Source organism: Thunnus albacares, chromosome 13 (genome assembly GCF_914725855.1).
Source record: "Thunnus albacares chromosome 13, fThuAlb1.1, whole genome shotgun sequence".
NCBI classification, from domain to species: domain Eukaryota; kingdom Metazoa; phylum Chordata; class Actinopteri; order Scombriformes; family Scombridae; genus Thunnus; species Thunnus albacares.
The window spans coordinates 18,665,136-18,690,867 of NC_058118.1; the positions used below are offsets into that span (position 1 = coordinate 18,665,136).

Genomic DNA, 25,732 nt, shown 5'->3' on the forward strand with positions numbered 1-25,732 from the left:
TTCGTTGGTAGGTTAGTGACTCATCCAGCACATCAGAAGTGATTCTAGTTATTCATGACATTTGGATTTTATAGAATGACTGTCATAATGAAACTTTAAATGATGACCATGGCATGCTTGGCATGATGTCATGGGACATCCCCTTATTAATTTTGTCTATTGGATTGATTATGTCTCAGTCTGAACTCAAAAGAATGTGTTGATGCAGAAAAGATAAGATTCATGTGACACTCCTCAGGCTCTCACACAAGTACTGTATGTGCTAAAAGCAAGACACTGTTGCACTGTGGCCCAGGATAATTCTACTGAACTGACATGGAAACATGATATAAAATAGATCTTCCAGGCTGGACCATAAAGTTTAAGGAGGGGAGGGGGGGGGGCTTGCACAGTCACAGAGCCAGGTGTGTATATAAATATCATTGAAATAATAATGATAATAATAATGCACACTATGATTGCATGCGAAAAGAAGACTGGTGATATTTTATATTTTTTCTTAAAGGTCAACAGATCCTATGAAAAGACCAAAACCAACAATTCATTGATTCAGCTAACAAGTATTGCCTGCGTAGCCAGAGCTACGTGCCATAGACCTTCATTGTTGTCTACAAACTATTAAAAACACACCAGTGAGCCACACCGTATAGTTTATTTTTATTATTAAACCCACATACACCCTGCTGCTGTAAATACTCACTAGTGTACCACATACGCAGCTGAAAAGACAATACAAATGCATTCTTTACAACATCTACTAAATCTGAGATTCTGGAAATATTTTAGCCTTTTTAAAAATATATATTTATATATTTGTGACCTGTTTTTTAAAAGATTTATGTCTTCAGTAAGAACCAATGGGACTGAGGGCCACAGACAGGGAAGTTGGAAAGTATTAAGAGACGGGCTAATGCATTTTTGGCTTTGGGCTTCGTCGGCTTTGTTTACAACAAAAATGGAGTATTGTCAGCCTTCCTCTTTAACATCTTAAACTATTAAAGTCATATTTGAGTCTTTCCTAAAAATGTTTGATAGAGTAGACACAGAATTTCTTCCCTGTGGTCAAAAATCTATTGCTGTCCTATTTTTCAAATTAAATGAATTTAATCACAGTTTAATCTCAGGTTTATTTTCCCGCATCCTAATCATGTACAGCATTCATACTCAGATAAAAGAGTAATTGCACGAGAAAGAGAGTGTTCAAGGTATGCTATCAAATGTGGATCATTTAGACTCTAGGATATGGGCCACATTAGGAATGTGGATCATGTCTGATTGTTTGCCTGAAAGAGCTCTGTACACAGTCAAGGATTGTGGTGTGTTCCAAGTACAGACTTGAGGAAGTGAAGCTGTCAACACCGGAGGGATACCACAGGCTTGTCAGGCTTACTGTAGAATCAACAGGTGGTTAGTGTGGTCATAATACATACTGCTCAGGCTAATCCATCTCAAACCTTCTTAGCTAGCTAATATGTCTCCCTCTTTCTCCCTCTTCTTCTTCCTCTCCTTTTTACAGGCCAGCACAACTACCTGTGTGCAGGGAGAAATGACTGCATCATTGATAAGATCCGCAGGAAGAACTGTCCAGCCTGCCGCTTCAGGAAATGTCTTCAAGCCGGGATGAACTTGGAAGGTAAATAGTGAATCAGGCCAGGCTACATTAAAGGCTCCGAGCATTTGGAAACAAATTTAGAGCAGTTAGAGCACCCTTAGCTTTCATACAGAGCAATATGGAGCCTCCACCCACACTCCCCTCCCTCCACCCACGTTGTTATACTATGGGTTGGAGGATAAGGAAGAAATTAATAGTCATAGTTCTCAACCACATGTTTTTGGATATTTAAACCAAGTTTTTGACTAATATCCAAACTCACACCTCCTACTATGAAGTGGCTCTTCCAGCTACTACAACCCACAACCTAACGGTCAGTGTAGTTTTATATGATGGGAAAGGATCAGTTAGTTGCCTAAAATCACATTTGAGTTTAGGATATATTTATATATGGTATATTTACCTTTTAATATATATATTAACTTTTTACATATACCAAGAGATAACAGTAAAAGGAAAAGTTTTAGGAAATATACTTATTCTTTCTCTTGCCGAGAGAAGATTGATACTACTCTCCTGGTCATAATGGTATCAGTCGTCTCATCTAACTCTAAGCACAAAAGCGAATTAGCATTTTCCAGATGTCAAACTTTTCCACTAAGTAGTAGCTTGTCGAAACTGCAAATCATTGAGTATCATGTCATTGGCCCTGTGACACTACCACCCACTTTTTCTACTAAGACCTCTAGTATGTTTGGTTTCTACTCAATTCACCATCACTCAAGTTTAATGGAAAATGGTTACATAAGCTCTAAGCCCATGTCACCACACCTCCTGCCTTAATGAGCTGAGAAAAATTCTCATAAGATATACAGTACCTGAGATAATGAAACATTGCCATGTTTAAAATCATGTGGTAAAGTTCAATAAATTGTACTTATTTGTAATATACTAAGTATACTTCCATAACCGCAGTGCTGATTACTTTAAGTACATTTTTGTTATTTGTGTTATTGCAACATTCCAAATATTGGGAAAATATCAGTCTATAACAGGGATTCATCAAAGCAGTAGTTTTCTTTTAGAAAGTAGAATACACTATTGCAGGACCATAGTACATGTCTTTATATCATATAACATTTATTTCACTTCCACAACATTCACTTTATATTCCCCATCTGTTCCCAGACATCTTAGCAGGTTGACATTTTTATAGCCTCAAATAAACATGGATGCTTACAATAGTCCTATTAGTCATACAGTACATTCACATTACATACATCACTGAAACATACTGTGTCTCACATCTCCTTACTATAACTATATCCATACTATACTCCTCCTCACCATATTGTTGTCATTTATCGTCATCTAAAAAGGCCTCTCTGCCTTTCGTCTTAGCTTTTAACTTTATTCTGTTCCTATCTTTTACCTTGAATGTAATGATTCTGTGCCCATAGGAATAATTTTGGGGTATAATTATACTCTGAGTTCTATGACTTTTAACTTTTAATGAAAAGACAATGCTTTGTTTGTCAAGACAGTGACAGATAAAAACAGATCACTTGTGGGCTTTGAAAAATCCTTTTTGAATTTGTGGTGTTGATGGTTTGGAGGTCAATGGATTTGAGAAGAAAAAAATAAAACCTAAAAGTGAACTGAGAGTGAATATAACCTCTAGTTGTCATTATAATACTTTGCCTTGCCTCCCACAATGAGTCAAGTTCTGTGGAAAATCATGTCTTCTCAAGGCATGCTTGAATGTGAGCTCAGATATTTCACAATGATGTACCAGCAATTAATAAATCAACAATTTCCTTAACAGAACCTCGAAAATTGCAGAAAAGTCTTGCATTTAATGTAGAAATTAGTCTTCTTGGACGTTTTTGAACAAGAATTGGAAAGGCTACAGTGTGGATCAGCTGGTGTTAGTCACTCATCTGTGAACGTGTGTGCACCATTGTCTATGAACGTGTTGTTCTGAACATGTGTGCTGTTATGCAGGCCACACTCAAGGAAAGAGCACCACCTCCTCCTTCCACGCATTGATCAATACATGATGCACTGTCACGTCCAGAGCCTCAGATCAGATAATGAGACAGACGGGCAGAGAGTGGAGAAAAAAACAGTGTCTTGCAAGGAATAAATGTTTAGGACACAGTGCAACAGTTGAGCTTTGTCGAGGTTAAAGAAGAAGGACATGGAAAGAAACAGGTGAAGCACAATAACTACTGCTTAAGTGCTCGGAACATAGTAGGTAAAAGGTCCTTGTGTTAATTTAGCTGATGCTCCTTTGGGGAATGACAGTCAGTCAGTGGTTTGTACAAATCAGTGTTAAGTGAGATTACATGTAAACCACGCAGTGTTTATCAAGACAGAGGTGAAAGTTGTTTCACATAGTCAAGTCAATTTTATTTGTATAGCCCAATATCACAAATCACAAATTTGCCTCAGGGGTCTTTACAATCTGTACAGCAATACACCGTCTTCTGTCATCTGACAATCGATTCAGGAATTAAGGAAAAATTAAGGAAAGACTCCCTAAAAAAAAAAAAAAAAAATACAGGATGACAAAATTTGAATGGATTTACAATATATATCAACAATGTGATCAAGAGGATGCCAAGCAACTTCCAGATGCTGCCAAAACATAGACAAACAGATTGGTAGAGACAGAAAGACGGAGAGAATGATTTGATGGACGTCAGCGTATCAGCAGACATACCCCCACCAGAAAGGCTCTTAGTTGCCATAGAAACGCCAGGAGAGGAAATTAAAAAAGGTAGAGAGTAGGAAAAAACAGGTTTTTTCATGGTAACCTCTCAACCCCAGACATGTTTTGCACATTTTGTGGGAGAAAATGTTACACTTGCTCAGTATGTCATTGCTGTTTGTTGCACTTAATAGAGACTGCAAAAAAAAAACATAATGTTGAAAAAATCTCAGAAATGGCTTAATACCTGCCGTAAACCAGCATGTTGCATTCTCCTGACCTTTCACGGCTTTGTTAGAACTCACAGGGAGAAAACTGAGTGCAGAATGCTTGAGATTTGTAATATCTAGATCATGACAGTGTTGTTATTGTTGCCTCTCCTGTTGTTTATTTTTAATGAATCAATTCAACTATTTATTAATTAACTCAGTAGTTTCAGTCACTGGTGTGCTCCTTTTGATTTTACATCCATGTTTTAAGGTTTTAGACTTTTTTTTCTGGCATTATAAAGACCAAATGATCAGTTAGTTGAGAAAAGATCACATTAATCTACATTTTGATTAATTGTTACTGTAGTTAGGGTTAGGGTTGATCTTAATTACCTTCTGGTAGCCTGCTAGGTTGAACATCTGTGGCAGTTTCTCCTTGTTCTGTAGGCAGTCTGTACATTTGTGCCTTTTTAGACTGTTGATTTACATACAGTACATGCCTCTCTGTAGGAAGCACATGACTCTATCAAATTGATTCTGGCTCCGATCCTAATCCTAGTGTATCAAAGTGTAATCTATTAATCTGTAACAAACTGTTAGTTATTTTACTGTATGGTCTCTCTTGTTCGGACACTGTTAGCTGTCTGTAAAATCAAAAATCATATCAAAGGATATCTCTTTTGATATGATTTTTCTTTTTTGAGAACAGGAGCAAAATGCCTAAAAAGTGAAACAACAACCACCACTGCTCACTGGTTCCCTTCTGTTTTGTGTCATCTTCCCTCTCTTTCTACTCTCTGCCCCACCACCATACCCCCTTAGCGCGGAAAAACAAGAAGCTAATCAAGATGAAAGTGCAGCGGCCCCCTGGATCATCAGAGCCCATCAACAACATGCCCGTGCCAGTCATCCCCAGGTGCATGCCCCAACTCGTACCCACCATGCTGTCTGTGCTCAAGGCCATCGAGCCGGAGATCATCTACTCAGGCTATGACAGCACACTGCCTGACACGTCCTCGCGGCTCATGACCACTCTCAACAGGCTGGGCGGACAGCAGGTCATCTCTGCAGTCAAGTGGGCCAAGTCTCTGCCAGGTAAAGAAAGCCTCTTAACATGTGCTGCCTTTGGTTTGGTCTAGATGCATACTGCTGTCCAAGCAGTGTGTCAGTGGTGTTATTTCCAGCTTGTAACTGAGACTAATGTGTAGTGAAGTAGGCCAAGTCACTGATGGAAAACAAAAACACCCGCTTTCAGTCATGTGTTACTTTTAATACATGCAGCTGGTCAACCAAGTTACATCACTTTCCTTGTTTGTGCACTGAAACATTTGCAGTTTGACTAGACATAATAGCAAACCTTGCACTTTTTCCCTCCAGTTAACTGAGCATCTGCTTGTCAGCATTGCTAGCATTCCTCTGTAAAAGTAAAGAACATGTGTAGCCGCAAGTTAACTTGCAAAATACTGTAAAATATGTGACGTTTCCAGTGAAGAAACAGAATTTACCATATTTCAAAATGTCAGTGTTCCTTCCAGTGGTGAAAACAGGTGTTAAGACATTACTCTAGTCAGATGAATGACTTTGATTGGGGATTTAGATTGCGGCTTCTAGCTGATCAAGAGGAATTATACAGTTAATGAGAAGCAAAGATGGAGCCATTGTGTCGCTGAGCCGATTGAATCATGGTTAGGCTGGTAGCCACTTAGCTATCTTAATTGGTGCAGAGGTGGCCATTGTTAAAGTCATCCAAGTCTTCTAACTTAAGACTGTACAAAAACACATAAAACATTTGATCCCCCCCCCCCCCCAAATGACTTCTCTTGGCAGTGGAGCCAGAGAACAACAGATGTTCAGCAGGCATGCAGTAAAGAGTGCAACCTCTGTATTGGCTGAATCTGTAATTACAGACTGAAGAGGAGAGTAATGGTGACTTATAAATGAACAATTCACTTTAGACACCCAGCCTCTCCAAAGTACTTTAATTTTGATCAGGTCATGACCAAGGTTAATGTATTTTTCAATGTGCATAACAATGATGTTCCCTCAACCCGCTGAAAATCATTATCTCTGTAAAGCAACTGTTCCTACATCAAGCGGAAATTTCTCTTTTTTTTCATCTAGAAGCAATTCAAATTACTGTGTTTATTGTCAGTGACATCTTGACTCATTTTAATGTAATTGCATTACAAATAAAGGATTATTGTTTCTGTTCTGGATCACATTATAACATGTATGAGTATTAAAAATGTGACTTTTTAAGGAGAAGGTGTTAAAAGGGGGGAAAGTCACCATAATCACTGCAGTTTTATGGCAATAGTATTAGACTGAATGTGAACTCCTATGAGGGCCTTCATTCTACCAAATGGAAATGTGCTATTGTATTAAAATCTACTTAAATGCAATAATTTGTGTCTTAAAAATACATGGTATTTGTGTTAAAATACTGCATTAACAGAATGATTTCAATCATAAAAAGTACATTACATGCAGGTTTTTCTGTCCCTGGTATTATTCATGACATGCTAATGCCATCAGTACCTCAGAGGTGGAAATAGAAATACATGTACATGCAAAAGGACAACTGGAATAGGTGATCCTTCCATGTTTTTAGAAAGCTTGGGATTCATTCATAAATGGATAGACTTGTATTTTACTGTTGTCCCAAATAACTTAAAATTCATGTTGTAAACATCAAGAAAAAAAAAAGATTATTGCTTGGTTTGACAGCAACCTTGTTTCCATTCCACAAAAACAAAAATGGAAACACAAAGAGTTGGAATTTTAACCCCCCGTGCTAGTTTTCTAATCATGAGAAAGAAGGCACATGACTTGGTAATAGCTCCAAGTATTTGCTTGGAGATTTTCTCCTCTCACTCTTAAGTGTTGCTGTTGGTCACAGCCAAGATTTAAGATCAGATTTCTCAGAGAAAACCTCCCAACATAACATTTTTACTGTGAATTCTTTGTGTGTGACAGTGTGAAGAGGGACAAATCTGGCTCCAGTCTTGTTGTGTGTGTATTGTCTGCAGCTGGCAGCCTGCCAAGGTGATAGTGAGGAAAAGGCTCTTAGTAGGAGAAGCTCTTACATAACACAGCTGTGGTTTAAAACAAATACATCGGGAAAAGACTTTCCATGTGTATATCTACTTTTATAGTTTTGACAGTGTGAAAACGACTGAACTGCAATTTGAATCCAATTTGAACATCGACTTAACTAGATCGTCCAATTTTGGCTGGCTTTGTGATTGTGTTTTAATGATCTCTCAGCAATGATGTTTTCTTTTGTTTAATGTTTCTGTATCTCTTTGAAATCAAGATATTTAGATATGCTGTACTTTTTAAAAATACATACAAAACAGGTACATCATATTACATGCTGCAACATATTGCTATTATATTTTCTAAGCTGAAAAAACACTAATCTTGAACTGTTGTTAAAAATATGCATCATAGTGATTATATGATAATTATTATGTTGACAAACAATCTTTAAAAAAACATCCAACTAAATTCTTAAATGTAATAATCCCTTTTTTTAGTGCTGTATCAATAGCTGTTCATTAAATTTGTGTGATTACTGTATGACTGTGTGTTTTTCCCTGGTTTGTTTCTGTTTGTATATTCTTTATAACTCACTTTATTTGACCTTCCTAGGCTTCCGTAACCTGCACCTGGATGACCAGATGACATTACTGCAGTGCTCCTGGCTCTTCCTCATGTCCTTCAGTCTGGGTTGGAGGTCGTATGAGCAGTGTAACGGTACCATGCTCTGCTTCGCCCCTGATCTCGTCATTAACAAGTGGGTATTACGGGCAGCTGTTGCATATTTACATTATACTGTTCTTTCTTCAGCCAGTTTTGCTTTGCCTTTGCTCATTTCAGGGTGTCAGTCTCAATTTATCACTTAGCTTACACTCTCGCCCAGCTGTCTGTTCATGACTCAGCTTGGCTTGAATTGAAGTCAGGCTGAAGGCAGGCTAAAGGAAATTTAGCAGTTCCTGTGTTAAGATGTTAAATCGGGTGAAAAGAAGTCACTGCTGATGCCATGTTTATCAGAGAAAGCACATGGCTGTCTGAACCCTTTCCAGGCCTTTAGTGGAGTTATCAGAGACAAAGACTGCGGTAAAAAAAAATAAATTAGAGAGAAATGGCCAAACAAGCTTTCTTATATGATGAGCCTAACCCATCTTTCAGCTCTACATCTAGTGAGGAGAAACCCATTGTTTTATGCTCATATAAACACAAGTGTGCAGCTGCAGGTGAGTAATATTGTGGAAAAAATAAAAATAAAAATTAGTTGATCGACAGAAAATTAATCAGCAACGATTTTGATAATAGATTTATCATTAAAGTCATTTTTCAAGCAAAAATAATTGGCTGCTCTTCCTTGTCTTACATTATAGTAAATTTAATATTTTAAGATTTTGGACTGCTGCTTGGAAAAAACAAAACAGTTGATGATTTTATTCACAGGCATTTTTCAGTGTTTTCTGATGTTTTATTCACAAAAACAACTAATTGATTAATCGAGAACACTATTGGCAGATTAATCAATAATGAAAATAATTATTAGTTGCAGCCTTACATAACAATATTATTTATAAAGACCATGAGAGTGGTATTGAGACAATATTTTGAGGATAATGATGGCTATCATGTTGAGAGTGAGATGAGATGCAGTCAGGTTAGCTTAGCATAAAGACAGGAATCAGGTGGAAACAACTAACCTGACTCTGTCCAAAAAGTACAAGATCTACTAACCAGAACCTCTAGAAGTTCACTAATTGGCATGTGCTGTCTCATTTGTTTAATCCGAACACAAACAGATGTGGTTGTAGTTTTACAGGAGTTTAGATGCAGTAACTATTTCAGGGCTGCAACTAATGATTATTTTCTTTATTTTTGTTGATTATTTGTTTGGTCCATAAAATGTCAAAAAATGGTGAAATATGTTAATCACAGTTTCCCAGAGCCTAAGGTGATGTTTTTAAATCTTGTTTTGTCAACAACAGTCCACAAACCAAATATATTCAGTTTGCTGTCATAAAGAAACCATGACTCATGGCTAAAGAAACCAGAAAATATTCATATTTGAGAAGCTGGAATCAGAGAATTTGGACATTTTTTTAAAATAAATGTCTCAAAGCAATTGATGCAATTAATAGATCATCAAAATTTCAGTTTTAATGATGTATATACGTTAAATGTTACACACACATATATGTATATATATGTGTGTGTGTGTGTGTGTGTTAATTAGTGAGCTTTAGAAGTGCAGGTTGGTGTATTTTTGAACTTTGAACAGCCAAGCTACAGCAACTGCACACAGGTGCTCGATCACTGTGGTTGCAGTGGTGAGATACAAGGACATGTTTCGATAATGATTGACGTATTCATTGTAGTAATTTATTGAGATACATATTTGCCGGAAGAAAACACAGGTTTTGTAATACACACAACAAAGCACAAGCAGGAAAGCACATTCTTAATACAGACAAGAGGCTTAATCAAGTACAATACACAGTAAATAACCGTCTGTGCTGCTTTGAAGCCACAGAGAGATGGCTCAGGTACAACTCAAGTATGTTAATTACAAAGCGATACTTTAAGAATCAGTGGCTGTGAAACTGACTGTACTTAGAGGTTTCTGTTCTTACGTTACCACAGTCTTTAAGAGTCTTAAGAGGAAACAGAACAAGGTAGAGCTTCATCTCTCCTTAGCTCCTTTGTCTGAAGCACTTCTTCCAACCCAAAGTCCCACTATCTCTCTTAGCTTGCCTCTTTTACACTAGCTTCTGTTATGCTAGCACACGTTTTCATTTTAACCAAGAGAAAATTGGTTAAAAGAGCATTCAACAACTATAGCTTCCATGTAGGGCTTTCAATTAGAGCTGCAACAGTTAGTCGGTTTATTGATTAGTTGCCTATTAGTTGCCTAACTATTGAGTCGTTAGTTGCAGCCCTATTTTTATTATGAGTTTGATTTTTAATTTTGTTTTAATACCTTACTATGAGGAATGTGAACATGTTTTTCTACAGAAGCCTTTTTTCTGGTCATGAAAATACGCCAAACTTGCGAAATGCACCGGTGTTTAAAATTTTCTCAATGAAAAGCAGCTGTACAAGAACTTTGCCAAAATAAAGTATAGAATCTGCAAAATTAGGATTTAAATCAGGATATATTTGATCAAAGAATAAGTAAACAAAACTTGCAGACAGTTTTCAATGCTCTGTCTGAATACTTGGCTCTGTTTCTGGGACTCTGGCTATGACTCCTGTTTTTAAATAACACTGACTCTGACGTGACCATTGGGAACTTGTTCCAAGTGCAGTGTTCTTTTGCCCTAAGTGTAAATGTTTTCCACTTTGTAGTGAATGGCAAGAGTGCAACAAACACTGAGCTCTTGACGTTGACAACCTGCAAACAGCTCAAACAGCTCTTCATTGGAAATACGTAGAAAAAGAAGCATGAGCTGTGAAGAGTTGTTCCCAAGGGACACGTAAAACTCAGAGAGGGGTAAAAATAGATATGAAAGGTGAAGAAGTCATTGCCAGTAGCACTGCAGTCGGTCAGAATGAATAGACAGCTCTAAACCCAAGGCTACGGATCTGGAGAATGTGCTGTATTGATTTTAGAGGCAGAGAGTAATGTGGGCTGTGTGTTAGTGGAAGTGAGGTGTGAAAATCCATCAGGGCTGATTTCACAGTCCGGTTTTCTCCTGCAGGGTTGTAGCGCTTCCCTACTGGGGCTGTTTATTGAGAATTGAATAACAGGATGAATGAAAGAGCCTTAAGTCTAATCTGTCTGTCTGTCTTCACTCTGTTTTCCTCTGTTTCTTCCCCCGCTGTCTCCACCTGTTCTGCATCTCTCACATCTCTTTTCCCCTCATCTCTACTTTCTCCTTTCCTTCTTTTCTTTTGTCTCCCTCCTTTCAGAGAGCGTATGAAGCTGCCCTTCATGACCGACCAGTGCGAGCAGATGCTGAAGATCTGTGATGAGTTTGTCAGACTGGAGGTGTCCTATGAAGAGTACCTGTGCATGAAGGTCCTGTTACTGCTCAGCACAGGTAACGAAATGTTTGTTGCTTTGAAAAGTCACAGCGGAGTTTTTCAAACTTCAGGAACAGCAATTATTCTGGGATTAAAGCAGAATCACTTACCCGTTCGACTAAGTCGACTATGTAATACTGCTGAAGCCTTTTCATTGCAGTGTGAGGCAGGCTCAGTTTGTCACAGTGGGGTAGTAGTTTGAGTGGAATGGGGATAAACTGCGTCATAAATGCAAATTACTCCTCATAGTTCAGCAGTATTGAAGAGCACGAATGACTGATATCTGGTCCAGTGTACCGTCTGCAGACACTTTTATACCTCATAAATGCTGCTGCAAGCGGATCAGATGCTGTAAACGCACAAATAGATGAATATGTGACAGATTTGCTTCTCTGGATCTATAAGCATCTGAAAAACAGGGAAAATTGGGAGTAGGTAGATGCATAGACCGTATTTATCTTTTAAGTTTTTGAAAACCTTCTACTATTGTATGTAGCACTACAGTAATATTTAGGTAAGCCAGATTTTTCACTATACCATTAAAAATAAAGGGGTCAAACATACACTTATTCAATCATTATAAACGTTTTTGTACTTTAAGTGAGTAAACAACAAAGCAAACAGCTTGTTTTCTCAGTTTGAATAATCTGAAGGTTTTGATCTACTGTACAGTTCCTGAGGCCACATGTGTGAACCTCTAGTATTGCCTCATGTGTTGTGTCGTGACTAGTTAAGATTTGTGAGTAATGCAGTGACACAATGCAACCTTGTAGCTCTAAAAAGCTTCTTAAAGAAGAAGACATAAAGCACACTTAGAATTACAATCCTTAAGATTTCAGTACTGCTTGATCAGGTGACGCCAGTGGTTACTAGTGTGGCATGTGGATTTTACTACTACAGGTTCAAAACCACATATGTATTGACCAATGCCTTGAGCGCCTACTGTGTCATAAACACAACAGAGCAAGTGGTGTATCTGTTTACAGCGCCGTGATGATGCGTAAACTGAGCTGATGTGCTCGCATGCTGCACTTAAAAAATGTCTTGTTTCATAGACACATTTCAAGTGTCTGTCAACACTAACTTCAGAAGGATTTTCCTTTTGATTACATTCAGATTATGGAATGTATCTTTGAAACATTTCAGACACGTCTCTGGCATTAAGCCATGAGTGCATTGTTTGGTTTGATGGTGTCTTTTTATCCCCATGTTTAAGCTGCTCAAAGTGTAGCTGAAGTGTTGTTTAGATGAAGAAAAATTTCAGTGCAGCTGCCTAACCCTTGCACATAAGTGGTAAATATCAGATTTTATTGTTTGTCCCTCAATATTGAAGATAAAATGCCTCTTTCAAAACTCCTTTTTTCATTCAAAACTCCTTTGTGTGCTGAAGAGGCAGAGACATCAATACAAAATAGAACTCCACAGACCAGATTGCGGCACAAATTCTCACTCTTTTGCTGTTACTTTTAAATGATGTAACAAGACTGAGTTAGTTTTCTGGTGGTCATCAAAAGAAAGGTGGCTGCAACCCTGGAATGCATTGAGCATCACAGATTGATGATCTGTAACATTGTGAAAATGTCAAACAGTGGAATTCGCTTTCAGATACTTTTCGTAAGAACCTTATCACTCCATACAGTTTAGTAAGCTTTCCTGGAAACTGTTTTTCTGTGAAAGTGTCACCAGCTCATCTTCTGTTGTTACTGTCTCAGTTAAAAGGAGCTTCAGATGTCTAACAGGTACTTTTTAACTTTTTAAGTTTTTCCTCACCCATCAACAGAACAAGTTTACTTCCTAGGTTGAAAAGTTCAACAATAGGATCAGATCAGGGTTAAATCAGTTCAACTGCAGGCTTTTTATCTCAGAGGACATCTTGTTGTGCGATTTGCTCTGTAATCATTGCAGTTATAAATTGCACAAATAAAAACACATTCTGAATAAACCTCAAATAAAATAAATTTTGATCATTTTAGTTTTTTGGGTGAAAATTGGCTTCAGCAGAGATTTATTCCGGTATGCTAAATTCATTCTGAATGTATTCGGTTTGTAGGCAGTGACTGGCTTGAGTTGCTTTAAGTCATTAGAGGAGGTAATCTAACAAGACTAGGAGAAAAAAGTTAAATGTTCAGCAGCCTTGACTTTCCTTTCTCTCTGAAGAGGTAAAGAGGTAAAATAATAGACTAGAGAATAGAGTTATAAAAGCATTGGGTTACCAGTCTAGCTATGTAATTAGCACCATTAAAAGAAAAACACTACACAGCATGACAAAAGTATTACAATATCAAACTTTCCCAATTATGTAAATGTCTCGTCGCCGAGGAGGAGAGCATTCTTCCTTCCACCTCACTTTAAGTGAATGGCTGGGTAAAGGATGCACTTTAGAGGCTCGTTATGCAGAGGAAATGACATTTCCATACTGAGCAGTGGTTGCGTTTTCGTACCTGAGAGCTATTTCCATCTGTTCCCTTCAGGGATGGAAATACTATCAGGTCAGGACAACTTTGGTTTGAGCTGTTTTAATAATTTCTCATGCACATGAGTGAAAATGAAAGTCACCTGTGGGAAATTTTGATTTATGACCGACCTGTCAAGTTCAGAAGTCAGATTTCACTTCCGAGAGTTAATATCAGCACTACAAAATTTAAATAATTGTTTTAAAAAAGACACAAATGGGTTACAGTAGCTACCCAAGGCTCTGTTAGATAACAATAATGTATTCAGTCATTTTATACTAAATAATCCAGAGTAGAGAACAGGAAGGGCAATCTGTTTTTACTCTTTTAAAAATTGTCTCTCTGCCAAACCTGCAAGAGGCCAGACAACACTTGCACGGCGTTATCTCCCATTTATCTAATTATGTAAATCGGACAGTATTTCACCCCAATCCTGCCCTCTGTGGCTTTGCATAATCTCTAGACCAGTGACTGTGGCTCTGCCTGGGCTCAGTGCCAGGCACCAGACTGACACGGAGCGCGTGATCTGTTGACATGGTTGTTATGACAACTGCATATTGATGTTTCAGCCGTTTGTGGTTTTTAGCTTTTTAGCGGTTACCGGCACAGTGAAAATCCTCAGCGTGTGTGATCTTTAAAATACAGTCCATGCAAGAGTTGATGATTTCCATGAGGTGTGCGTCCAAACATTCACTGCTCCTCTCAGACTCTCACTCAGGCCACACCGGTTAGGAAACGCACTGCACAGTGGCTATTGATGTTACCTCTAGTTTTGCATATTTTCCACTACCTACAGCATTCTAGTTAGGAGCTGCATGCATGCATCTGTGTGTGTTTACCCAATGTCTCCCAAGGTCCTTGTTGGGGTCCCACACAGGAAGTTTTAATGAGGTTTTAATGCCATGTGCTGTTTGTTGCAGCAGAGAACAGGATAAAGAACAGACAAAGACAAATAGCAGCATTACTGATGGATTTTCAGTCTGAGACAGATGTATAACCAGCTGTTCACATCACCAACTGTCCAGATGGCAGAGCTATATACATATATATATATATATTTGTATGTGTAACATAACACAAAAAGATAATTACTAACCAAAGGCAGAGAGTTGCTGGATTAGTAGACATACTCAAAAGTCATATCCTCCACTCAGACAGGCAATCTGTTGGACAAACACTCACCAAAGTTATGTTGCTGGTCTGATGAGTCCTTTACATGACAAAATTTTGGTACTTCTGTGTTAACTGCCAGGCTAATATAACAACAAGGTCCTGATAGTTCATTTGATGTTGACACTGATGTTCTGAGCAGCTCCATTACAAATAAAAATTCAAATTATCTCTGTGTCACACATTAACAATTTTTCTTCCCCCATTTTTAATTATGTTTTATGAGGCACAATTCTGCCATTGCTAGCGAACATGCACACTGATGTGTCTCCTGATTAATTATGTTTGTGTGTGTGTGTGTGTGTGCACGCAGTACCAAAAGACGGCCTGAAGAGCCAGGCGGTGTTCGACGAGATCAGGATGACATATATCAAGGAGCTGGGAAAAGCCATTGTAAAGAGAGAGGAAAACGCCAGTCAGAACTGGCAGCGTTTCTACCAGCTGACTAAGCTACTGGACTCCATGCAGGAGGTCAGAGAACACACACAAACAAACGCAAACACTCTGAAACATACTGTATTCTGTATGTTTTTTCACTTGTTTGTTCTACATATGCTATATGTTATATGCTATATGTTACAAATTGGAATGTAGACGTTTACAATTGTACCATGGCCATAGCTTTTTCACACTAGCCAGGCTTTTTGCTTTCAAATCTTGTGGTTTCAGCACATCAATAACTTGGTGTTCTGCTGCGTTCCCTGCACCATACTGATTAGTGTAAAGCCTGAAGAATACACTCACAGATCCCACTAAATGCATTATGTTCCAGTCAGATTAAATGAAAAACAAAAAAAAGTTGCAGGCACTCTATGTCTCCCTCTCTGTAAAGCCTCTTAATTGCAGCATACCAACTGCATATAGACCCAAGGCTATTTTAAAGATAATCCTACAAATTAAAAAAAATATTTATAATATCTAAAAGGCTTTCACTGATTTGTATCTCTGATCCCCACTCCCATCCCTGAATTTCTCCCCCAGATGGTCGACGGTCTTCTCCAGATCTGTTTCTACACCTTTGTGAATAAAACCCTCAGTGTGGAATTCCCGGAGATGCTGGCGGAGATCATCTCTAACCAGATACCAAAATTGAAAGACGGGAGCGTCCAGCCTCTGCTGTTTCATCAGAAATGACTGCCTTAATCTGTGAAGCAATGCCTTAAATCCTGCCCTGCCCGTGTACCTCTCTGGGCCCCCAAGCCTGGGCTCGTCCTGCCTCCCCCATCGCTCTGATTGGATTCCTCAGCTTTTCCGAGCCCCCTCTAGGAAATCTGCCATGCCCCTCCAGGCCTCTGCCATTCAGCCGCATCTTGGAGCACAATACCTGTGGCCCCACGCCTCCTAATCCGGTCCCAGGTTTGGCCAAACTACAGTAGGAAACCCTACCGCCGACCTGTAGCCCTTCCTCTTGGCAAGCCGAGAAGAATTTGGCCTCCAGGGGAAATATGTTGGCTCAGGATGTCTCATGGCAGCATGCATTTTGGGCAATCGTCAGCCCCCCTCTCCTCCGTCCATGGCCCTGTCCTCAGATTTCTAATGCTTTTTTCTTCTGGTGGCCGCCTGCCTCTAACTTTCTCCTGCCTCCAGTGTTTTACTGCTGTTTTCACTGACAAGCCAACACCTCGAAACACCTTTTCCTCCCTCAACATGACACCTAACATACTCTCCAAGTTGCCGGATTAGAAGCGTGCCCGAAGTTCAGGCCTACAGTTCCTCTGTTCACCTGCCCAGCTTGTCTCCATTTGCCCTTCCCAGCTCCACTGCGCAGAGAATGTAGTGAGTGTTCACTTGTTCTGGTTTCCAGAGGACTGTTGGCGATAAAGGGGATAAACAAAAACATAGAAAAATCATAAACATACTCATTACATGAGAGAATCTTTTTTTTTGTTCTGGACCTGAGGACATTGAGGATGAACTGTCGTCATCTGTGAATCAGTTATCTTTCCTGAAATGATACAAATCAGATTTATATACCTGACCAATGAAAGAAAAAAAAAAAAGAAAAAAAAATAGCTACAGTAGAGGAATATTCTGTTTATTTTATGCGGACATGCAGTTTTGACCACACATGGAAAAGTCACGATTTTAAAAGTCACAGTTACACACACAAACATACAATGTATTCGCAGACACACAACCACTCAGTTAAATGTTTACACAGGATGTATCTGAGAAGGGAAAACCAGTGCCTTTTAGCTTTTGAAGCTCTTCATAGCCATCCTCTCTAAACTGTTATGTTCTTTTGCATAAGAATCTAACCTTGACATCCCTCCACATATTTTGTCTGTTTTAGTTTTTCCATGCTGGCAATTTCTGTTTTCTTTCCAAGCTGCCATGTTGGTGTTTTTTATGCGAGCAGCTCTTCTATCGGTTCTGATCCCCAGACGTGAACGTATGGAAGACAGCCTATGGTACAGATTCGAACTGTGTAGAGCAGTATGAAATATGAAGATCTTCATTTTTAGGTCTTGGAAAGTTTAAGAATCACACAAAAAGTCAGCAAAGTGCTGATTAAGTCCCAAAACACATGTCCTGTGTTTGTCACTTTTCTCCATGTAAAGTATATTTAAAAAAAATACAGCATCTCCCTATCAGTCACACTATCACATTGTATTGAAAGTTACAGTGCCCAAATTATATAACCAAATATAATGTTCAAAACGCATCGAAATACTACCAGTTTTGTGTTGAATTGGATTTAAACAAGGCATGTCTGGTGTGTTGTAATATTTAAAGGCAGACTGACTGACTTAACATTTGGGTTTAGATCTTATAAGAAGTGATTTGTCAATGAAATTTGTTTGTGGACCTGCAATTTCCACAGATGCAGTCGCACAATGGGGTTTTTCAGAACTAAACTGCATTTGAAAAACACATCCAAGGTGTCAAAAGGGCTGTGTGTTGGTGAACAGCCGTAATGATTCAAGCAAACCTGGCTTGATGTCAGAACCGTCCTTTCTTTGCCAGCTGCATTCATTCGGAGGCTCTAGTTTAGTAACTGGTTTCATGCAACTTTATTTTTAAAATGTGGTTTCATGGAGCTCCACCAGGAGCGTGACACACCTGGCCAGACAGCCTGTTCCCCCTCTCAGAAATCACAGCAAAGTCAAATAGGAATGGAAATAACTCCTTCCATAATACCGGACTGGTTGGCTTTTCAAGAAAAGGTACCACATGCACAGTCAGTGCTAGACAACTCTTAATAAAAAAAAAGTATTTGGAGGTTTAACTGACTCCATCTGAATTCTCTGGACATAAGTAACTTTACCATGTAGTACCCCTGATTTGTGGCATAAGCATTGTGTTTCTCTTATTAAATATACCCTTTAATCAGCTTCATCTCAAAGTATTTGCACAAACAGAACAGGAACTGAGGAAAAGAAAAGACTAATTAAAAAAAACAAAACAAACATTTTGTTTATGAGATGTGAAAATATGTGAGAATACTCAAAAATCTCAAAAGTACTTTGAGATTGAACCTCTGTTCTGAGCACATGATTTCACCTCTAAAGTTTAAATATTTTTTGGAAGAAGGTGCAGTTTGGTCCAAATAATTTGTGAATCAAAGCTCAGGCTATGAGTGACTACATCACTTGGATGTGTTCCACTAGTGCCAAATGTAATAGCAAGTTTATATGTCTTTTTTTTTTTTTTCTTGGAGATTGTGAAAGAGTGATTCTGTTGTGATTCGACATTATGTGGTTGTTGTAACTTTGCTTCAGGGTGCTCATTTATGAGAAAGATCTGAGTTCTTGTGTCACACCTACACCAGCTTAAAAGTACTGATTGTTATCATCCGAGTTATAAGTGTATGATAGCCTTTATTTTGAGATGCACAAAATATTGTATTTTTGAAATTGCAAAGGAGGCTGTAATTTCTACTGCTGTCAAACAGGTGGAGTCAACATTTGGTACATTTGTAATGTGAAAACATGTTTGTACCAGCTTATATGATGGCCAAAGCAAAACACATCAGCAGTGCAGTTTGTATATTGGCTTCTGCTGGAAGCGCAAACACAATAACCCCCCCCCCCACCCCACCCCACCCCACCACACACACACACACACACACTCATAGCAGATGCAGTTCTATTTTCCTCCGTGTTTCTTGTAACTACCAGGCGTCTTTGCCTAAAATGTCGACCGTATAGATTTTCAGCTGTTTACTCTGAATGGTACTCGTCCCTCCGCAGCATATAACTCTGAATGGCAGTTAACAGACCAGGTAGCAGGTTGCCATAGAGACCAGTCATTTGTGTGTTACTTACAGCTAACAGCACAGCAGGCTCTGGACACATACAAGCCACCATTCAATAAGAGCCATCATGTTTTTAATCAGCCATTCTGCCAAAGGATGGTCACTCGCAGCAGGGTTTGTTTCGTGTACAGTGCAGGCTTTCAGCTTTACCCGCTAACTTGGTCTCGTGGCCTTGTGCTGTAAAGAACATGGGTTTCAAGCCGCTCACGTCATTGTTGAATATTCTGGGGAAGATTTGACTAAACTGTCTGTTTGTTTGGGTAACTTTTGCATACAGTATTACAGTTGTTTCCAGGTGGTGGTGCTTCAGAAAACCAGCTTTAACGTGTAGATGTAACCATATCCCTGCTCATCTCTAAATGGCCATAGGTGTATATAGCAGAGCTGACATATCCAGTGCAATGTAAACAGTGTCTATTATTACAAAATATTTTTTACATGGACATAACCAACCTCTATACTCCTATACATTTTTCTCTTTTACCTTTCAGCTACATGTTCGAATAAAGGCCTTGCGAAAGGGAGACAGAGAGCCATAGAAATAAGATTTTAAATCAGGAAATAGAACCTTGACAAATATCAATGCTTTTCGAGATTGATTTATTGTAAAAAATAAAATTATAAAAAAACAATATTTTCTGCGATTTTGAATACATCAACTTGATCATCTTTGATATGAATAATTTTATTCAATCCTTTTTGTACATTGAACGAGTCAAGAAAGTAAATATTTTTCTGTTTGTTGGTTTGTGTTTGATAAAAGGTAGACGTGTTGAATACATTAGGAAGTGTTAAACATGTTTGTCTTGTGAAGTAAATGTAAATTCTACGAGTCGTTGGGAAAGTCTACATGAATGCTTACTGTGTTTTAAAGTTATAAGGAAACGAGGGAGGGAGGGAGGGAGGGAGGGATGGAAGGTGACACGGACTGGACAAGGTTTTGCGTTATATCAGTGACCAAAGCAGAGGAGAAAAGAAAAAAAAAAAAGATTTAACAAACAAAAAGAAGTATTCAAGCAGTTACATTTTAAGTAGCACTTATTATCCAACTTCTAGTACTTCTTATTTTATTTGAAAGGTATATTTTGTAAAGGTCTAGGCTTTGGATCCCATGTATATTGCTGTGAGGATTTACTGGTCACTTTAAAATAGAAAACAAAAAAAAAAAAAGGTTGAATCTCCTTTATGAAAGTAAATCTACCAGAGCCTGATGGAATTGCACTACCCTCATACTGGTTGATAAAAGTCTATTTTGTATAAAATACATGCAAATATTATCTTTAAAGATTAAGGGCAGATCATGTTTCACTGGTATATATGGCTATGGCTTTCATTGAAGTCTGTTTTGTTCGTATTTCAGTTATGTAAATGTAATCCAATGTAAAAACAAAAAAATATAAAATGTTTGTTTGAAAAAAACAATAGTTTGTATTACTTCTGTATTACACCTCTTCTGTAGTCAGTGTCGATATTTTCACCTATTTGATTAAATGTTGAATTAAGTTATCTGTGTGGTTCTTTGACATTGGATTTGGCATTGTGTTGGTAACAACTTGGATGATGTTTTTTGTCATCGCTGGTTTAAAGTGGACATTCGGAAGAACTGATTTCTCTTTAGTTCAAACATCTACACAATAAAGTTTCCTGTTTTTCAACGCTCAGCTCCAGTGGTTTTATTCTTTCTCTCAGATCCCAATTACTGAAGATGAACTGGAAATGTTGCTAATAACATGCACTAAAATATAAAACTGATCATTTAAAGTAACAATTGGGCATTTTGCAATCCACATATTCACTTTCTTGCCAGGTGTTAGATGAGAACACTACTCTCATGTCTGTGTGTTAAGTATGGAGTAAGAATGCAATTAGATTAGCTTAGCATGAAGACTGAAAGCCGGGGCTCTGTCCAAACTTCAAAAATACACCTACCTGCACCTCTAAACCTCACTAATTAACATATCAACGTATCTTGTTTGTTTAAGTCATACACACAGAAATGTAAAACAACAGCTGGGTGCAGTGACTTCCCAGATTCTTGTTGCCATGCAAGCAGTAGAGGTGATACATGGAAGAGTGGGCAGAAAGAAGAAATAGTTCTTCCTCTAAACCCCATATCACTTTTATATTTCTGCTTGCTTGTGAATTTAGCAGATGAGATACAATGTGTTAATTAGTGAGGTTTAGAGATTATGTAGGCATGTTTTTAAACTTTGGAGCGAGCCAGCTAGTTGTTTCCCCCTGCTGTCAGTCTTTATGCTAAGCTAGGCTAATTGCCTCCACAGGCAATGGTATCAATCCTGACATCTAACTCCCAGCAAGAGATCAAATAGGCATATTTGTAAAGTGTCAAACTATTTCTTTAACAGCAAAAAAAAGGCAGAGTTCCTATATTAACCAGTATTATTGTAAGGATACATACAAGTGTTAGAGAAAGAATTTAGGGCCAGTAGGCCAAAGTTCTTTAAACTTTTAAACTTAATCTTAGCAGCACTAGGTAAAATTGGATCTAAAATTTGGATTAGTTTAAAATTATGAAGTTGGTAACCCATCCCTTCACAGTCCCCTAATTTCTAAGTATTTACCCTGTAAATATATGGTAAATTACAGTATATTATTGAGTAAATAGCACTAGTAATAAGTAGGTAAATACAGATAAGCTACAGCTGAAATACTAAAAAAAACCTCCACTATTTCCCATCAACTCAAGTAAGTACTGTGTAGTTGTGACCAATTTAGGGTGGTAAGAACTCAGATATAATTGCATACTTCCTGGGAAAATAGACAATTCTTGGAAACACCTCTACTAGTACCCATCAATTCAACTAAGTACCGTGTAATTATGACCATTTTAGGTTTGCAATAACTCAGATAAAATTGTGTACTTCCTAGGAAAGTAGGCGAACAATTCTTAGAAACACTTCCTCTATTACCAATCAATTCAAGTTACAGTTGCAGTTATCCAAGGTTGACAATGAGTAAACTGTCATGTTTTACGTAGTAACATTGCAGAATATATATAGTACAAGTTTGTGTTGATTGCATGGAAAAGGGAATGATCTATTACAAATTATATAGTAAAAGCCTGGTAATACCATAGAAATAAACAAGGCTTTCTTTTACAGCACAGTTTCAGCTTACTTAATGAGTAAATTGTCATGCTTTACTTAGTAATGTTGCAGAACATATATGGTACAAGTTCCCGTTAGCAGCACAGACAATGCAATAATTACTACAAAGGATATAGTAAGGTATGGTAATACTGTATCATGGAAACAAACAAGGCTTCCTTTTACAGTCATTAGATTTGACTGTAGGAAGGATCACCATGAAGTTTAGATCGATAAAGGTACCACACCAAAAACAAGCAGTGAAATTAAGTGAAATTAACTTCTGCATTCTCAAAAAAGAGGTTGTTGTGGAAGCTTGGTGACATAATGATTACTTTCAGGTCATGCATCATAGTTAATGTGATAGCTTCCTCCATTTTGGACTCTCTCTCTCTCTCTGGTCCCTCAAAGTTCAAATTTGAAGTTGTACTCCACATGAAAGCACCACACAAATTTAATTTGCAGCCGCAAGCTAATCCATTGATCACAGCGGTTCCATTGTTGATTCCATTCCTGTGATTTCTTAAACACTGCAGTCACATTAAAATACAAAGGAAGACCTGCAACATGTGTGAATACAGCCATAGTATACATATACAAGCAAGGTATTAAATCAGAAAGAAAAATCAAAGAGACCAGCTGCAGCTCTTCAACATTTATCTTTAATTCTGCACAATCTTGTCAATTCACCAAAACATCTGAAAGAATATTTAAGGCTGTAGATAGACTTAAATGATACAAAAATCTGGGCAACAAAGATGGAATAAAGGAATTAAGTTAGTATGCTAAAAATACAAATATAAAATTTCATACTTAAAAAAATTATACCTTATCAAATGCTGTGTATTTATTTACAATGTCAATAAAACACCTCAAAAAGAATACAGTTCAGGATTGCGCCTTTAAGAAAGTCTCATAAATAAAAAGTTTAGATATGAACAAAGTAGTCTCATTTCACATTTAAGTCTTTTTTTCTCTCCCATTTGATTTTCCCGTTAAAATGCTAAAATGTTCATTCAATATTCTGTCCTAAAAGAAAGAACAAAGATCAACTAAAAACTTTTTTTTTTCCAGAAAAGCTGATAACAGACGTTCTCCAAGTGGTTCAAGGAAAAAGCTTTGACTCAGGAAATGAGGACATTCATCGGAGCCCCACAGCAGACCAGCTTTCATACACTTATCTGAAAAATTCTGAAAAATGTATATTTTTCTTCAAATGTCAGAGCTTCTTTAAAACCCACATCTGCATTTAATTTACTTATGAGTGACAGCCTTGGCTGTTAACCCTGGATCCAAATGTAAATATCCACCCACTTCAGATAATTACATTATTGGCATCATCTTGTGTTGGCCAATGACACAACACAGACGACTGTGGGTCATATTTTGGGTATGAAATGACCTAAGTTTTTTGCTCATTCCATCCAAGTTGAAAATTGAAGCATCTGCAGTAATGCAACCAATTGAATCAGAAGACTTTTTGATCAGATTTGATCTGCCTGATGGTTAAAACCAGCAGGAAAAGACGCAGACTCAATTATATGTATCTCTAAGGTTGAAAAAGGGCATTGAGGTTTGGAACACACAGGACTTTGTGATTTAAAAAATAAAACATCGTAGTTGATGAGATTTCCCTAAATGGATTGAAATAGTGCAAACGCGGCTCCTTATACAAAACTGAATCCAATTATTTCCACCGGTAACAATGCCAACAATAAAAAATATTAAGCTGGGGAAGCTGAGCGAGGCCTCACAGCTGGATTTAACCAGCAGGAATCAGTTGTTACTCCTACGCTTCATTGTAAACTGCTGATCTGCTTGTGGAGTTTGTTTGAGATTTTTCACATTTTTTGTGAGGGCTCTGCAAGGAGAGGCATTACAAATAAGGAGGAACCCAACGCTGACCTTTTGGCTAACTGTTTTTGAGGCGACCTCATCCTGTGCTGATCTGCCCTGGGGCTCCTGCTGCTGAACTGGAGCTCTGAAACATTAGCCAGGTTGAGTCTTGTCCAGGGGAATTACCGGACAGCCAGAGCAAGTGCTGACAAACACATTTACAGTTGTACAAACCAAACCCAATCAAGTCCCGCGATGGGATTAGCAATCCTTCAAACAGCGCACAGTGAGGAGTTGAACTAGCAAGTCCAAAGTTAAAGGCCACTTGCTTTTCGTTATGTTCCCTGTCATCATCCCCATCATCTCTGCAGGAAGATATCTCTATTTCTCACTGATAAAAAGAGAAGATGCTCCAAGCAGTGGCAGTACAGTTAAAAAAAAAAAAGCCAGCAAGGGCTGAAAAATCTCAAGCCTCACAGCTCAGAAATACCAACTCATTTTTACAAGTTTATACCCCTCAACTCTGGTCTTTCTGACACACACACACACTCACACACACACATTCCAGGTTCATTACCACATCATCTTCACCAGGACTTGGGAAGCCATCCACACTAATCCAATAACAGCCGGAACCACAGTGGGTTGTCTTTTTTTTTTTTTTTCCAGTGCAACTCAGGGGTCTCACCCCAGTCCAATTCACTCCGTTCCTGCATCATATCCATTCAATATGGTTCTGCTTGGTCCAGTTTCAATTCCCAGTCTAGTCATCAACAATGGTCCAGTCCAGTATTGTATACGATCTAAAGAAGTCTGTGCAGACAAATCTAATCCTTTGCAGTCCAGTTTGGTCTACTCCAGTCCAGTAGGTCCTGTTCAGGTCTTTCTCTAGGCCCTAGACTATAAAAACTCCACATAGTTTTCCGGTATCAGTCCTGTTCGACCGTCCAAAGTCCCTTCCAGCCAGCCAGGCTCCCTGGAGGCATGCACTAGGGAGAGAGAAAGAAACATTGATTTTATTTAAACACACAACAGAAGCAAAAACAACATACATAAATATGAGTCACTTAAACGTGTATACAAGCACATATGCTTGTGAGAACAGGGCAGTTTCACATCTTGCTCATTATTCAAGTGTTTCACTTCTGAATATTTTGAGCAGACATTTCTGGCACACACCAATAGCTGCTGATAAATGTGCATGAAGTAGAGCAGAATGAGCCTGGGTGAGGGATGTCAAACTCCAGACAGACGAAGATCAAATAACCTTCCACATCTGATCGGCTTTTCAATACAGTATCAACTTTTTAGTCAGCTGTAAATGAAGGTGAGAACTAGCTCACTACTGAAATGGTGTTTTGGTAAAAGATGGAAAACCAAGCAA

General features: G+C 38.2%; 2 protein-coding genes across 5 annotated transcripts in view; one reads left to right on the forward strand and one right to left on the reverse strand.

Annotated features, from left to right (window-relative positions):
* Positions 1 to 21,060, forward strand: part of LOC122994928 (glucocorticoid receptor-like) — a 76,456-nt gene extending 55,396 nt beyond the window's left edge. For all 3 annotated transcript variants that reach the window (XM_044369725.1, XM_044369724.1, XM_044369726.1), the window contains 6 exons: positions 1,517 to 1,633; positions 5,297 to 5,569; positions 8,129 to 8,273; positions 11,411 to 11,541; positions 15,461 to 15,618; positions 16,129 to 21,060. In XM_044369725.1, the coding sequence (XP_044225660.1) occupies positions 1,517 to 1,633; positions 5,297 to 5,569; positions 8,129 to 8,273; positions 11,411 to 11,541; positions 15,461 to 15,618; positions 16,129 to 16,281 (977 nt within the window). In that variant the 3' untranslated portion in view covers positions 16,282 to 21,060. The remainder of the gene's footprint in view (positions 1 to 1,516; positions 1,634 to 5,296; positions 5,570 to 8,128; positions 8,274 to 11,410; positions 11,542 to 15,460; positions 15,619 to 16,128) is intronic.
* Positions 21,061 to 23,152: 2,092 nt separating this feature from the next.
* The window catches only part of LOC122995042 (rho GTPase-activating protein 26-like), a 115,732-nt gene continuing 113,152 nt past the window's right edge, over positions 23,153 to 25,732 (reverse strand). For both annotated transcript variants that reach the window (XM_044369980.1, XM_044369979.1), the window contains exon 26: positions 23,153 to 25,337. In XM_044369980.1, coding sequence (XP_044225915.1) covers positions 25,249 to 25,337 — 89 coding nt within the window. In that variant the 3' untranslated portion in view covers positions 23,153 to 25,248. The remainder of the gene's footprint in view (positions 25,338 to 25,732) is intronic.